The sequence below is a fragment of the Chenopodium quinoa genome, unplaced genomic scaffold, assembly GCF_001683475.1.
Source record: "Chenopodium quinoa cultivar QQ74 unplaced genomic scaffold, ASM168347v1, whole genome shotgun sequence".
Lineage (NCBI taxonomy): Eukaryota > Viridiplantae > Streptophyta > Magnoliopsida > Caryophyllales > Amaranthaceae > Chenopodium > Chenopodium quinoa.
This window is the reverse complement of record NW_018742764.1, coordinates 1,064,605-1,081,547: the sequence shown is the minus strand read 5'-3', so window position 1 is coordinate 1,081,547 and position 16,943 is coordinate 1,064,605. Positions and strand designations below refer to the sequence as shown.

Genomic DNA, 16,943 nt, shown 5'->3' with positions numbered 1-16,943 from the left:
GGTACACTGCCGGATGATCCTCAACAGGCGGCAGCACTGAAAAAACGAGCCTCCTGTTTTGAAATGATACAGGGAGAACTTCACAAGAGGGGGTACCTTCAACCCTTCTTAAAGTGTGTTACTCCTGAAAAGGGACGAGAGATACTAGATGATCTTCACTCTGGTTTCTGTGCTTCCCATATAGGTGGTAGGATGCTTGCTCAAAGGGCAAGGCGGCAGGGCTACTTTTGGCCTACTTTGGAAGCAGATGCAATGGAGATGGTGAAAAAATGTGACAAGTGCCAAAGGTTTGGCAAATTAATTCACCGTCCGGCTACTGACCTCACTACCATTCACAGCCCACTACCGTTTGCTAAGTGGGGCATGGACATTCTGGGTCCATATACGCCTGCTACAGGCGGCAGAAGGTATATACTTGTTGCCGTTGACTACTTCACTAAATGGGTGGAGGCGGAGGCGGTAAAGGGAATCAAGACGAAAGATGTAATTTCATTCATTTGGAAAAACGTCATCACTCGGTTCGGGGTTCCCATGTCTATGGTTTTTGATAATGGTCCCCAATTTGAGACGCCTGTTCTCAAAAGCTGGTTGGGAGACCAAGGAATTGCCCACCACTTTGCATCTGTCGGTCGTCCACAAGCAAACGGCCAGGTAGAAGCCTTTAATAAAATCATCTCAGACGGTCTCAAGAAAAAGATTGAACGAGCAGGCGGCCTATGGGCGGATGAAGCTACCACATGTTCTCTGGGCCATTAGGACGACTGAAAAAGGGGCGACTGGAAAAACTCCATTCCTCCTAACTTATGGTGCAGAAGCTGTTCTTCCAATAGAACACTACGAGCCGACTCTTCGAGTAATGCTGTATAACGAATAGGCAAACTGGGAAGCCATGCGCCTGGCATTAGACTCACTTCCTGAAAAGAGGGGCAATGCTGTTTTGCGCCATGAGATCTATCGCCTGAGAATGACTAGATCATACAACAAAAAAGTACACAGGCGTCCACTCAAAGTAGGGGACTTTGTACTTAGAAAAATGGAAGCAGTAGGTAGGGCTAATGAGTCTGGCAAACTAACTCCCAACTGGGAAGGACCCTACCGAATCTATGAGGAAGTCAGGGACGGAACCTACCGTCTGGAAACACCAGACGGACAACCGTTGCCTCGAACTTGGAATGTAGATAACCTTAAAAAATATTTCTTCTGAGAGATGTAAAGTAAAGAGCTACTTAATAAAGTTTGCACTTACTATTTAATTGTATTACGAGGGGCATGCCGTCTGTACCTTTACAGTCGGCTACTCTCCATTGAGTTTTTTCACTCTATCTTCTGAGGGGCATGCCGTCTGTTCCTTTACAGTCGGCTACTCTCCATTGAGTATTTTACTCACAATACTTAGCTAAAAAGATTAGGGCCTGGCCGACCCTGTGCCTAACAGGCGGCTACCCTTCTTTTACTTAGCACCTACGTTCACCAAGAACTTACCAAGGCCACCGGCCGAATGATCAGACCAGGCGCCAAGCCAACTGATCAAATCTACAAAACTAATACGACCTGTCCCAACATCATAGCAGGCGTCCGACGGCATCCCTCCGGATGAAATTCGTCGCAGAGAGCAGCTCCCTTTTGGGTGGAACATTGTTCTATAAACTAATTACACGGCACCTATACGACTGTCCCCAAGGGCAACCACGTAGCCGTTTTTGAGACAAGGATAACTCTATCACTAACCAAACCAGTGGTAGCAGTTGACATCTGAGTCAGATGACCGCCTGTATTACTTGGGATAAATGCAGGGGGTACCTATTGAGTTAGTAGCCAACAAACATTGGCGAATCAAGGGGTCTAGCCGGCCTACGCCGCCTGGAACCTCTACTTCTCAAACAAAAGTGACGGCGACTGAGTAACTCCAACGTTAACTCATAGTCACTCCTTCAAATTTGGTATAAAACCTAAAAATTTTGAGTCGTCCGCCTGTTTCAAACAAACAAGGGCACTCAAACCCCTATTCCTACTAGGTAACCTATTGAGTTAATAGCCAACAAACATTGGCGAATCAAGGGGTCTAGCCGGCCTACGCCGCCTGGTACCTCTACTACTCAATCTAGATTGTGACGAAGACTAAGTAACTCCTATGTTAATAGTCACTCAAACTTAGTATGGAGCCTAAAAGGTATGAGTCGTCCACCTGTTTTTAATAAACAAGGGCTCTCAACCAATACTCTTGCTAGGTTAACAAATTACGAGTTAAAAGCCAACATTGGCAATAAAGGGAAACAACCGGCACCCGCCGCTTGTTATCCTACTTAATTCCTTGGAAACTAGGAAATACTACTTACTTGGTCAGACCAATTGAATAAATAGTTCGAATACCGATTGAATAAATGGCCGACTGATCATCTACCCTGGAAACAGACCACCAGTCGTCCAGGGGCATAGGCGGCATACTTACTATTTGTACCTGTCTTAACGTTCGGCCATACACAACAGTCGGTCTAGTGAACAAAGGGATAGTAGATATGGAATACTTAGACAAATTTGAACCAAAACAAAAATTTGATTAAAAATGAGTCGGTCATTAAAGACCAGCAGAATATTCAAAACCCCGGCCCCCTGGCCGGGTAATTACAAAGCAAACGGCACGCAGGCCGTGGAAAAAATACTTAAAGCTTAAGAAGGGGGCAGTTCAGTATCAGCAGCTGCCGCCTGGTCAGCACTCTTCTTGCTGGACTCGGCTTTAGCTGCACCCTCTTTTGATGCCTTACCCCCAAGTGGCACAAGCGCCACAACCGGCTCTTCCTCCTCCAACGCACCTTCCAATGCCTCTTCTTCAGCAGCCGCCAGGATCTGTTGATTATATGTTTCCGAACACTGGCGGTACGTTCTTTCCCATGAGGCAAAGTCGGCACTGGGGAACAGTCGTTCCCAGGTCATGCGTTGGATTTGAGCGGAGTCTTCCACTATCTCCCGGACGAGCTCTTTCTTCTCTTGCTCGGCCTTTTCCGAGAGCTCTTGGGTAAGACTCTTCTCTTGGTTCACCAGGCGTTCTTTTACGTTGGCCAAAGATTTCTCCATGGCTTCGTAAGAGTGCATTTTTTGGCGAAGAGGTTTCAGCTCGGCCTTAAGGTTTGTGACGGTCGCCTCCAGCTCGTCAACCTTCTTTTGGGCCGCCTCTAACTGAGCCCGAACAGCGGCGGTAGCCTGCGCCTGATAATAAAGAAGATCAATGGTCAGTACTTCATTTTGGGCAATTTGAAACATTGCCTTATCACAGCTGGAGGCGGCCATAGCTTTTGCGGCCTTTACCTCTTTGTTTTTCCGATCAATCGGCTTGCGAAGGCTGTTGACTCGGAGCAGGGCCTAAGTACAAAGAAAAACAGGCGTCAGTTTCCAAACAAAAAAGATAACAGGCGTCCTGGAACTCAAAAGCTCAAAAATATGCTAAGTATACCTCAGCAAGGACCCCTGAAATCCCATCAAGGTCAAGGGTGCCGGCACCCCTGACCGCCTCCCTGTCAGATGGAGGAACTACTTTAACCATGGACTTGGCTACCTCAACCAAGTCAAGCCCCTGAGGGCCGGCTGCATTAAGCGAAAGGAAAAAACAAGTTAGACCTAGTCAAGAAGGAAGCAAGTGAGTTTTTGCAAGTGATTGTCCCTACTTCTAGGCGGCCCCGCCGGGGTTTTAGAAGAAGTGGCCGGCTGCTTCTCAGCCGCCACTGTTTTCCTGGAAGACCCAGGAGAGCTTGCAACAGTCGTCCTCCGGGCCTTGGGGTCCGGCTGTTGCGAGGAAGAAGCCCTTGGAGTGCCAGACTGAAAACAAAAAGAGTTAGTATATGCATAAGATAACTAAAAGAGGAAGAGTTTTCGAAGCTTACCAAGGGTGCCCCCTTGTTGGGGGAGTCGGCATAAGACTGTTTCATGAGCGAGGCCCGCAACATGGCCGCCGCAGTCTTGGATGCTGTTATTTTACTCATGGCGTCAGCTGCAAGAAATAAACAGCAAAGTTAGTAAAAATCCCAAGTAAACAAGGCGTGAAAAAACAGTATTTGTCAGGCCGGCTACCTCTAGAGCACCGGCTGCTGAGGCCACAGGCGGCCAAAAAGTACTCGTCATAGAGCCACTTGAAGCTCGGGACGCAGTTTAGGGGTACTTGCTCTCGTACCCCTGAAGTAGAGTTCACCCTAGTCTCTACTTTGAAGAGTCCTCTGTCAAGGATCTCTCTTTTAGCCTTTGGGGGAACAGGCGGCATGCTGCGGCCGCCTGCGAGAAGAGGCGGATCCCTATTCCACTTGTTAAAACGTTGGTTCAGCTCCGTGTCTGAACCCTCAATGATAAGGAAGGTGTTCCGCCAATCCTTCCATTTGTTCGCCTTACCTCTCGTCATGAGGTAACCCCTATGGCTTGTTAATTGGTACCAGCCGGTACCTCCCGACTTAGGGGTCCGGCTGAGATAGTTCATGTGGGCGAAAGCCTCAAAGCTTGGCTCCACCCCGTACATTTCGCACCCGGCCACATAGCCGAGTACGTTTACCCAAGAGTTGGGGGCTAACTGCCATAACCCCAGATCATACCCATCTAAAATCCGCTGAACAGCCGGATGTAATGGGAAGCGCAGTCCAGCTTTGATGGCCGCCACATAGCAGCCAAAGCAGCCGTCACCATAGCTGGTACCAGCCGGCCAGACGACAGTGTCTTCTGGATCCGGCACGAACAGTAAAAATTCCGGGCCCATTCTGTGGTTGGCAATAAAGCTCGCCACGTTGTCTTGCATGGTTGCGATCCGGCCCCGGGGTACCATGCAGTAGTAGGGGGCGTTTTCCTCTCTGTAAGAGGCGGACGGCTCCGCCTAATTGTCCCCCTTCTCAACTGCATGAGAAAGTCTCGCCTCTTGTAGCCGGCTATGTCTTTCTTCTGAGCCAGGAGAACTGTGGCCAGAAGAGCTGGACTCGGACTCGTCCTCTGACGAGTCCGAAGAGGACGACTCCTCCCCTCTCCCAGAGGGGCCCGCCTCCTCTCCCTTAGAAGGGGCAGGAGGAAAATCAGACATGTCAACGGTAAGATGGGAAGGGACCACCTTGGCCCCTCTCTCAGAACTGTCGGCTTGGCAGTCGCCTCGTTTCAATTCTACATCTGGCGCCTGGTCAGATGTTTCACTAAGGAGCACCCTTTGGGAGGAGCCGTCTGAGTTTGATATCATAGCAGTCTGTTTCGTTCTGGCCATCACGTTCTGCATAGACACAAATACAGTCGGACTTTGTATAAAGGGCAAAGATGGGTCCAGAAAAGGGCAGGCGGCACTCCTAGTCCTAGATTCAGCCGTCCCCGGTGACCGGCTGATCACTAACTTAGGTCGTGTCGTGTGCTTCCGTGGTGCCATTTCAAAAAATAAAAAGAAAATTAAGAGTAAGAGAACTGAGTTACCTGAACGAGTGACGGTTGATGAAGTCCTGGAAGTCCGGTGCAGTCGGCTTGTCAGAACAGGCGGTAGGCAGAAAAGGTCTGAAATGTCAGAGCAAGTTCAGGGGTCCGAATGTTCTCGCAAAGTTCTCAAATGTGAAAATGACCGAAGTCAGCACTTCCTTTTATAGGCAAAGTGAGAAGGCGAAGGGTTGCTTCCAAATTCAAAATTTGGGCGGGAAAATCTCTCGGCCGTTTGCAAGGTGACACCTGTAGCAGGCCGTCGCCTGTCACCGTGCGACACCTGTCACAGGCGACACGTGACCAGTCACGTGCCACCTGTGAGGGGCAAATGATTAGGGGATTTTTATCCACCAATCACCGTCTGACAAGTGGACCAACCATGTTCCGCCACGTGTCCTTCACGTAGGCCAATAGGAGTCTGCCACGTGTCAATCACAGATACGTCCTCTACGGACCAATCAAGGCACGCCACGTGTCCACCCATGCCAAATGGGAAAACCGGCCATCAAGGCCCAATCCAGTCTAGAGGCCCGATCAGCCCTAGGTTTACCTTAAACCTAGAGAGTGGCACGCTTCTCAAGGCTATAAATACTTAATTAATCCTCATTAGTTAGGTAATCGAGAAATCAAGAAATCAAGCAGAGAAGAACAGAGATATTACGGAACACCAACAACCGGCTAATCTCGCTAACGACGCAGATTACCAACACTGAGCACTCTCACCTAGAGAGATCTTATTACTTTAGTTTCCGTATTAATTACTCCTTAATCAGGTACTAACTTGACCGTTGGAGGCGGAGCTCTCAGGAGTCTCCGTTATTTTGCAGGTACAGGCGTCCGGTTCCAGTCTCGGAATTGTAACTCTCCCGCAGGACATCAGAAAACCCCGAAACAAAAGGTTATCAAGCAATAACAATAAATATAATATGTATCAAGCAACATAATAAATAATCAACATCATGAATAACAATTAATATCATAATCATAGCAATCATAATTAATAATAATCATAATTATCATAATTATAACAATATTCATGTTAAAGCATAATAAAAGTAAGATTCTAGGCATGATACTAACAAGATTAATAACAAACCCTAGCATGTCACTAAGCAATAAAAATCAAAGCTTTAACCTTAACATAATACTAACAAACATAAATATTAGGAAGAGCATAGGAAGCATCACATCAATCATATTTAATATTAAAAATAACCTAGACATGATACTAGGAATATCATAATAACAATATAAACATGATATCTACATCATAAATCAATAAATCAATAAAGTACTTACTTCGATGCCTCGTACCTCTTTCTAATAACAAAATACACACGTTAGTAACTTCAAGGAAAATAATAATCAAAACAATCAAATTAAAATAATTGAAAGAGAGATTTGGGACCAAACCCTCATAAATTAAAACCTTTCACGTCTAGGGCGAAGGCAACTTCGAATATGACTAGGTGTTTCTAGATCTTGTGAATGCGGAATTTTGTGTGAAAAACAAAAAAGAATTGAATGCTAAAGAATACTTGAGAATGAGAGAATTGGTGAATTGGTAGATGTAGATGATGATGATGAATTCGTCCCATGAAAACGGAGTTTTTGATACGATATTTATAGAGAAAATCAGCCAAAAAAGATTATTTAACAAAACAGAGTCTGAAGATTGCAAAACAGGATTGGCGCCAACCCTGGCTAGCTGGCGCTAGGCACCAGTGGCTAGCGCCAGGCGCCAATGGCTAGCGCCTGGCACCAAGCCTGGTTCCAGGCGCCAAGGGCTGGGGTTGGACGCCAAACTGGATTTCAACGCTTTTTCGAAAATCTGATAAATTTCCCGTACTGGAAGATAAAATAATATAATTCCTTCGAAAATGCTAGTTGATCTTGATTAAAACTCTGAAAAGTCAACAAAGTCAACTCATCAATGCTAATTGAATTAGGAATGAAAAGAATCCTCTAGAAGATTCTAGAAGACTAAAACCATTCCTAATTGCATTAGGAATGATAAATCACATTAGGCCCTCCCCTAGATCATTGGGCCGTACATAAAGCTCAAACCAGGCCCAGTTTAGTTTATTGGTCATAACTTCCTCAATATTCATCGGAATTGGGCTTATAATATATCGTTGGAAAGGTCTTTGCAAGCCCCATCCAACTACACCATTATTGGACCCATATCATGGATTAACCAAACTGGATTGGCTGTTTTCTTAAAATAAAGTTTTCCAAAACAGGGAGAAGAGAAAAGAAACAAAACTTTCCGCAACACTAGACCTTTCCACACTTTCGTTTCATTCGATTATGATTCAACGTGAAAGGTACTCATCACCGGGTTTGGTTTTGGGGAGACACAAATGGGTGTCTACAGAACGATACAGAGAAGATTAGCATGGCCCCTGCGCAAGGATGACACGCACAAATCGAGAAATGGTCCAAATTTTTACCACTTTATTGATTCTTGTTCTTTGTTTGTCTACTTTCATAAGATGTGATGTAACAGATGACTATTTTCTGTATGAAATTTTTGCATGTGCATTAACTGCTGACTTGCTGAGAGCTCTATTGTCTGGTGAGTACTGTTTTAGACTGTGATTAATATAAGAGTCAGGGTAGGATTCATAGGGACATAAAAGAGTAGCATGGATCTTGTATAGAGATTAACTACAACTCGAGTAACTGTTCCATTATCTGTTTGCAACTCAGGCATGAAGTGCTTAAATAGTCTCTGTTTAGGACATATATTACATACTTTACATGGTTTCCAGTTTCCACCATGATTTATACTCAATACATGATGCATCGTGTGCTGTTAAAATTATCGCTTATTGCATGTTTATATGTAAATCTTATCTCTCTTATTTTCTGTAGTTAAGTAGGTAATTGCATTGAAGGTCAAATGAAAAGAATAACATTTGCTCTGTTCTTTGCTAGAAGGAAAGAAAATGTTAGGTTAAGGGTCAACATAAGTCAAGTAACATCTTAAATTACCACGAGTTAAGAGTTGTTTTTAACAAGCATTTATCAAGTAACAATCTGTAAAGATGATCTTTGATTACCACGAGTTAAAAGTTGTTTAAAACAAACTTGAACTTGTCCTGTGGGAAGCTCCTATAAGGAACTCCCTCCTAAAATAAACGTATGCCACTAAATGCAGCGAGCACACGGTATTCTTTAGTAAAAGGCGAAAGAATAGTTCGCTCTGTGCTCACTGCATGGCTGCGTGATGATTTTAATTGCAGGCTTTGTTATTTATGTAGTAAGTCTTTCTTTATATTCTTTCTTGACTGATGTGGGACTTTTGTGTCTTACCTTAATATTTATGTGAAATTTTGGCTGCAGAGTATGAAAAGCGTAATATTCTCACACGTCTTTGTTTGCTGTTTTAAGGGGAGATGACTCTACACAGTGTCTGTCATTTGATGGATGTTGCCTCCTACAAATATCGACCTTTTTTTTTTCTTGAAAGAAGGTATGTATTACATCTGTTCATTTTTGTTGGTTACACCTTTTTTTGTGTGTTGACTGTTGAGTATACTTTTTACTTTATCCTACATTAGCAAACCTTTGTACACAAGCCCCACTTACAATACTAGGCAACTAGGTCTCTATAGTTAGTTAAGTGTAAAGACCAATTTGGAAAAACAATTGTTTGAACTTTTTTCTTTTTTTTTTTGAACAATTGTTTGAACTTCTTGGTAGTAAATTTGAGTGTTTTTGTAAATTGTCAAACAACCATCACCAGAAGCACATATTGGCCGCCTTGGCTGGTGTGCAAATGGCTTTTTAATTTGCCGACCCCTATAGCTAAGACCTCCCAAACGTTTCTTCCTTTTATGATGGTTCTTGTTTTAATTACCTATTCTAGGAACTTTAGATAATTATTTTTGTCGTGAAATAGAACGTTGTTTCACCATTACGTAATGAAAATTAAAACAAACTTATTTGATTTAATGTAGACTTTAATATAATTAAGACAATGTTATAAAATAATTAAGGAATAACTGAAAATATTGGAGAAAGATATAAATGGTGACGTGTTGTTACTTGTACCAATATTTCATTAGATCATGCCATATATATACATGAGAATAATGTAACCTACAAGGACAATGAGGAGTCTATAATTTGGGGGTTACAAAGTGAAGTAAAGGCATATCCCTTGCGCCCTGGGAAAAGGTTGGTGCCCGGAAAAAGACAAGCGTGTAAACGCGTTGATCCGGGGGTATAAAAGGTCCAACTCGCTGTAACCAGAGGAATTGAAAAATTCGCTCTCGGTTACCGGACTGAAGCCGTAAAACCTAGCTCAAAACACCAAAGCCCCAAAAGGGCCCTTCCGAGCCTTAGCCATTTAGGAAAGGGCTCGTTCCGGGGAGATACTACGGATGAAGAAGGGGAGACCTTACTTTCACACGCATGAAAGCGAACGACGCGACGGGGGTAACCAAATATAGCAGCTGCCAGTCCCTTATTTTCCTTAAAAAACTGGAAAAAGGGACAGTTCGAAACAAGTTTCTCACGCGACAAGGCAACTGAGAAAACCGAATTCGCCCCAACCTCGAATTCGGATTTTCGAAGGACGCGACCCCCAACCCACGGGGGAGCACAGACACAGCGGAGGAGCGAAGCTACGACTTGTGAGTGAGAAACTTGTTTCGAACGACGGCTGCTATACCCTTAGAGCAGAGTGAAGCAGAAATGCCCTCGCCCGGGAGGCTGCGGTCAAGACAAAGAATAGTACGCACGTACATTCACAGTTTTTGAAGCTATAAATTCAAGGAATTCAAAGAAACTTTTAACAAAACCTTGAATTTAAAGAAACCTTCCTTATCGAAGGAGGCAGGAAAGGAACGCTCTCATCCCATTTCCTACCAGAAATGGTTAGGGCGGATAGCAACATTAACCACATTAGCTACATTAAGAAGGAACGCGACCCCCCAACCCCACGGGGGATAAGTTTACAAAAAATCTATTTAGTAGACTTCATTTCAAAAAGACAGAAGATTCAAGTCTTTTTGAAATCATCGTAAGTGACCATTGAACCATTTCGAGGCTGCCTAATAAGCAGGAACATTCACAACAACAGGTCATAGACTTATAAGTGTGAATGAATGATTCGGAATGACAAGACGACAATGGTTGTGTAGCCGATGCTTTACCGGCCCTTTTAGAACCAACTCACGAATCAACTAAAAGCCCCTCCGAGAACCGCTACCTATTGCAAAGCGCGGGCTTTAGCTTAGGGATTGAGGTAATTCGAAGGCTACACGTGAAAGGATTCTTTAGATGTATGTTGCCTCCTTGGACATCTATAAAGAGATTAATAAAATAGAGATTAATAAAAGGTCCGGATATAAAGAGATTAATAAAATAGAGGGAGTTACAAGTCATATTGACATCTATAATAATTATATTTTGCAGCACTCCCCCTTGATGTTCATTTTATAAAATAGATTTATAGCACATATATGATGCCTCATTAAAAACCAGGGAAAAAAACCATGTATAGGAGAAAAAGAGTGCAGTGCGCAACTACTCCCCCTCATGATTATACCACCAGATTATACCACCGAAGATCTCTAAAATGACGCAATCCAATACGATAAACTAACTTTTTAAATGTTGCAATTTGAAGTTGCATTTCTTGACTTAGGATTGCATAAATAGAACTTATTTCTGATAATTTTTAATTTTTTTCCTGCCTGGCTAAAGAAGTCAATCAATCCTTGCTTCCATTCACCAATTAAACTATGATGCATTATTTGTTGAGATTAGTAATGCGTTACAAACTTACAAAGGATTTCAAGCTACCAGTCTGTAACTGTGGTGCACGCTGTTCTGAATTTGATATTTACCAATGGCAGGGTATATTGAAGTTTCAGTCAATCCATATTTGCTTCAAACAGTTCAAACAAGGACAAATAATGGTGAGTCTTTCATTGCAGGCTGTTTAGAATTACAGGTGATGCTTTATTCCTGACATGTGAATTTCCTTGTTGAATTTTTCCTCTGAATCAATCAATTTTTTGTATTTTGTTTTCATGGCTCTACATTTGTAAGCAAAAAATATTAGAAACTCCTGGCTTTCATGTCTATAATTCTAGGAATTATACAGCCTCCAAAATTGCTTTTTTTTTTTTTTTTTTTTCTAGCCTGTGACAAATCATGAAAAAAATTGAAATGCTGCATGGATTATTAAGAAATAGGCAGCTTTCCATTGAGGTTTTTGTAAAACTATTTGTCCCACATCGAAAAATTGATACGAAACTGATATGTTTATAATGCATAACTAGAAGCAATTAAAGGATAAAACGAACAAATTGAGAAATGGTCTCTTTTATATTTTCAATATATATATGTAAATTCTGCCACAACAAGAGAATGCTTAAAATCCATCGGTAGGCAAAACTTCTTACCCTAAACCAAAGTAGAAATGATGGATGAGAAATGAAGAAAGAAGAAGATGATGGAGGAGAGATGGATGAATCAGATTTTTTGGGGAAAAGTTTAGATTATTACATTAGATTAGAGTGGTAATAATTTGTAATTATGTGTAGTATTAGGGGTTAATAATTTTAAAATGAGGGTATTTTGATCATTTTACTATAAAAAAGTTACTACATTAGGAAAGAAATAAATTTGTTGCAAATAATATGTACCACCTTTTTTAGTAAATGTGCAAATAATTGTTAACGGAGGTAGTATTTAAATAGAATTATGGCGTTAATTATATTGAAATATAATGTCTTTTTGTTTCCCTCTCCAATCTACTTGGATGATTTTTTTTTTATTTTTTTTTTTTTGGACTGAGACTCCCATACTCTCATTTAAAAGTTGTTATAGACTTATAGCCTATAGGTGAGCTCAGCTTTTTAATTTAGTAACTCACTAACTGATGCTAAGATAGTTAACTACTCTCTGAAACTTGTCCTACTAATGCATAACATGACAGCTCTGTATTGAGAAAATTGTACCTTAATAGTTGTACGGGATATACCGATAGCTTCTATAATATGCCGGTAAAAAAGTGTCGTGCAGTTTAAAGCCCTCGTTAATCATGGAATAATTCATGTCCTTACCGGCATAAGTCTCCACCACGTGGAGAGCTGCTTCTCGGAACGTGGCATATCCTTCTGACACGTGGAGAGTTGCTTGGTGCCGCGTAGGCACCTGCTATTTACAAGGTCGGTATGCCACCTATCTGTATAGGTGGCACCTGCCTGGTTGTGTTCCTATAAATACCCAAGCAAATCCTCATTTCAAAGGTAGAATCTCTCTCTCTCTAAAACACTTTCTCTCTCTTCTTTCACTTTCTTCACACAAAGGTACTGACTTTAGCATCGCAGTGGTTATTCCCGGATAACCCCCGGGCTAGCTAATCTGTATTGGCTGTGTAGGTGAGCAATTGGACGGTAAACCATTACCAGCCCTCAGACATTAACGGAAGCAGAATCCAGCATGAACAATTGGCGCTAGAAGGAGGGGCAGTAATAACTTCTATCGTCCAACAGGACCTCTCACAGTCATGGAAGGAAGTAAGGAAACTACAGCACCAGAGGTTGATAACCGGCAATATGATAACAGTGTCCTTAATGCTGACAAGAATAAAACCGTACTACAAGAAATCGTGGTCGAGGATGAAACTCATCTCCTTCACGGTAACACAACGAACATGCCTATAACGCCTGACCGTAACAGAGCATTAACCCCAGATCCCTTGGAAGGGTTTACCCCGGAGGAGCTAGAGATAACGGCCAAGGTCATGCGGGCTATGTCTAAGAAAAGAAAGGAAGCCGAGTTAGCGGCAGGGGAAATACGGGGTGACGGATCTGCAAAGCCGCTGATAGTGAACCTGGAGAGTCAGTTCAATCAGGCGGGACAGCAACAACCGTCAAGAAGCCGGGGCCGAGAGACCATACCGGCCGAGCGCCAACTCACGCAAGGCGCCCAGGTGGGGGATTCAGGTTCTTATCGGCATGAGGTTTTCAGTGGCTTGGAAAGGCGGGTAGCCAGGGCGATCATCAGACCCAGAATATCTCCGTTCACGCAATAGGTACTTGACCAGCAAATGGAGAAAATAAAGATGCCGTCCTGTACATATGACGGTAAAGGGGATCCAAAGCGGTATGTAGCTGCTTTTGAGAGTCACATGTTGCTATATACCGACACCAATGCTGTGTGGTGTAAAGTTTTCCCTACGACTCTTACCGGCGCAGCTTCGGATTGGTTCTCCAATTTAGAGCCGGGATCAATTGACTGCTTTGAGACCCTGGTGGAGTTGTTCACAGGTCAGTACATAAGTAACAGTGCGAGACAAAGGACATCTGGCGAGCTCATGGCAATTTAGCAACGAAAGGAGGAGTCGCTCAGAGATTTTATTAGACGCTTCAATAATGAAGCTAACACTATACCAAAATTGCAGCAAGAAATTGTCGTGATGGCATTGATGAATGGGCTGGGTGACAACGACTTCAAAAAATATATGTCGCGGAAGTCTTTCCCAAACTTAGGGGTAGCATTTGCCAAGGCTCACGAATACATAAAAAGTGAGGAACTGCTGAGAACGAGCCGTCAAATATCGTCAGCAGAGCCCTCCAGAAGGCAAAGTGATAATAGCCCAAATTCCCAGATAGGTGGGGTAAGCAGGGCATTGCCTCAAGGCCAGCAGAGATCTGGAAGACCGACAAGGGGATTGGGCCGTTATAGTAGTTATACGCAGTTAAACACCCCGAGAGCGGCAATATATTCAATAAACCAGAATAGAGAAGATTGGAGTCGGCCGACACCGATGATAACGAAGGGCCGGGACGTGAGGAAATATTGCATGTTTCATAGAGATATTGGTCATTACACCGAAGAATGTGTCCAGTTAAAAGAGAACATTGAAGATCTCATAAGGAAGGGGCGGTTATCCCAGTATCGTACCCAAGCAGCTCCCAGCCGACAGCAAAATTCACAGCCTAGGCAAACCGAGTACCGAAAGCAGGGAGATTCATCGATGCAAGATGATACTTATATGCAGAATCATGCGGAAACATCCAGACAGGGAGGTAATCCGACAGGGCGCAAAATAACGATCGATGTTATTACGGGAGGACCAGTATATGGGGGTTCTATGAGCGGGGCGAAGAAGAGCTATCGGAATACCGGCACCTAGTGAACGCTTTGAGCATAGAGGAACGACCTCGACCTTCTTCCATGCTTTCGATATCTTTTTCGGAGGAGGATGCTAAGGGAATAATTTACCCTCATGATGATCCGTTAGTGCTGATATTGACGGTAAATGGAGCAGCTATCAAGCGGGCACTCGTTGACGGTGGAAGTTCCGCAAATATCCTGTTTTCTAAGGCTTTTGATGCCATGAGGATTGGCCGAAAATACTTGATGCCAGTGTCTTATCCCGTGATAGGTTTCAACGGATGAACGGTGCGACCTGAAGGTAGTATAGTTCTTCAGGTTCGAATGGGAGAGGGTCCGACAGTAAGGGACGTTATGGCGGAGTTTTTGGTGATTGATGTGTCATCCGCTTACAACGCCATTGTCGGTAGGCCTCTAATTCATGACATGCAAGCTGTGGTCTCAACGTACCACTTAACAATGGTGTATGTATCCAACGCGGGAACGACAGAGCGCGTACGGGGTAGTCAAACTATGGCAAGAGAGTGTTATGTTTCAGCACTGAAGCAGCCATGCCGACAACAAACTTGTGAACAGACACCAGCCAAGCGAGAACGAATTCCCTATACACATGACTTGGCTATGGAAAATTTTGATACTCGGCCGGTAACTGTGCCACGTCCTTCCCTAGGAGGCGAAACTGTAGAGATCGAATTGCAGCCTGGAGTTCCCGGTAGGGTAGTGCGTGTCGGATCCGATATGGATGTCGACACGCGCTGCCATTTGGTAGAATTGTTGCGAGAAAGTGTTGACGTGTTCTCTTTCTCGGCAGACGAGATGCCAGGGATACATCCCGACGTCATAGTACATAAGCTAAATGTCGACAGGAGAGCAAGACCTGTTCGGAAGAAGAAAAGGAACCTCTCAAAAGAGAAAAATGAGGCTATTCGGTCAGAGGTGAATAAATTGCTAGCGGCAGGGTTTATCGAACCTTGCACATACCCCAAATGGTTAGCGAATGTGGTTATGGTAAGGAAGCCGTCAGGGAAATGGAGAATGTGCGTGGACTTTACGGACTTAAACAGAGCCTGCCCGAAAGATTTCTATCCCTTGCCGAGGATAGATAGATTGGTAGATTCAACTTCCGGTCATGCGCTATTGAGCTTCATGGACGCTTTCTCCGGGTATCATCAGGTCAGCTTATTTGAGCCGGATCAAACCAAGGCGGCATTCATTACCGACTCCGGAGTTTTCTGTTACAGGGATATGCCGTTTGGATTGAGAAATGCAGGGGCTACATACAAGAAGCTGGTCGACAAGGTGTTTGCGAACCAAAAAGGAAGAAATGTAGAAGTGTATGTGGATGATTCAATTGTGAAAAGTCGTTTGGCTACAGACCACGTCGCCGATTTGAGAGAAACTTTCGAGACTCTTCGACGTTACCGGATGAAGTTAAACCCAGAGAAGTGTGTGTTCGGCGTTCGTTCAGGAAAGTTTCTCGGGTTCATGGTGAGCGAAAGGGGGATAGACGCCAACCCCGATAAGATTGAGGCGATTCTTAGTTTACCAGAACCAAAGTTCATAAAAGATATACAAAGGCTCACTGGTCGAATGGCCGCGTTAACGAGATTCATCAGCAAGGCAGCTGATAAGGCCTTACCGTTCTTTGTGATCTTGCGTTAGAACAAGCTGTTTGAATGGGGGAAGGACCAATCCAAGGCATTACAGGCTGTGAAAAATCACTTGAGGTCCTTACCCACCGTTGCAAGGCCGGAACAAGGAGAAATATTACAGTTTTATATCTTCGCGTCAGCAAAGACGGTAGCGGCGGTGCTCCTGGTAGAGCGGCAAAAAACACAACTGCCAATTTACTTCGTGAGCCACGTGTTAAATGCTGCCGAGAGAAGGTACCCGTTAGTAGAAAAGATCGCGTACGCAGTAGTTGTGGCCGCATGAAAGTTGCGCCCTTACTTTGATGCACATGCAATTCATATCTTAACGAATCAGCCGTTAGAGAAATCTTTGCAGAAGATGGAAACGTCTGGCCGACTGCTTAAATGGGCTATTGAACTGTCTGAATATATTATTACGTATAAACCAAGAGTATCAATCAAAGCCCAGGCCTTGTCTGACTTTATTGTAGAGACGTCCTATTATGAAGAAGAGGATGTTATTGGCACATGGAAGGTATCAGTTGACGGCTCGTCTGCTTCAACCGGCTCAGGAGCCGAAGTAATTATGATCTCTCCCCAGGGAGATGTGTTCGAGTATGCTGTTAAGTTCAAGTTCAAAGCCTCGAATAATGAGGCAGAATATGAAGCAGCGCTGGCAGGAATACAGTTATGCATATCTGCGGAAGCGAGGCGTATTGAGATGACAACTGACTCGCAATTAGTAGC

The 16,943-nt window shown here is 43.7% G+C and overlaps 1 protein-coding gene across 1 annotated transcript; it reads left to right on the top strand.

Annotated features, from left to right (window-relative positions):
• The first annotated feature begins 13,510 nt into the window (after positions 1-13,510).
• On the top strand, positions 13,511-14,584 carry LOC110724452. The gene is made up of 2 exons (XM_021903870.1): positions 13,511-13,765; positions 13,850-14,584. The coding sequence occupies exons 1-2, from the start codon at positions 13,511-13,513 to the stop codon at positions 14,582-14,584; spliced, it is 990 nt and encodes a 329-aa protein (XP_021759562.1).
• Positions 14,585-16,943: the final 2,359 nt, after the last annotated feature.

Coding starts and splice junctions, on each gene's coding strand:
- LOC110724452 (XM_021903870.1), top strand. CDS start 13,511: ATGCCGTCCTGTACATATGACGGTAAAGGGGATCCAAAGCGGTATGTA. Junction 13,766..13,849: donor GGACATCTGGCGAGCTCATG/GCAATTTAGCAA, acceptor CCAAAATTGCAG/CAAGAAATTGTCGTGATGGC.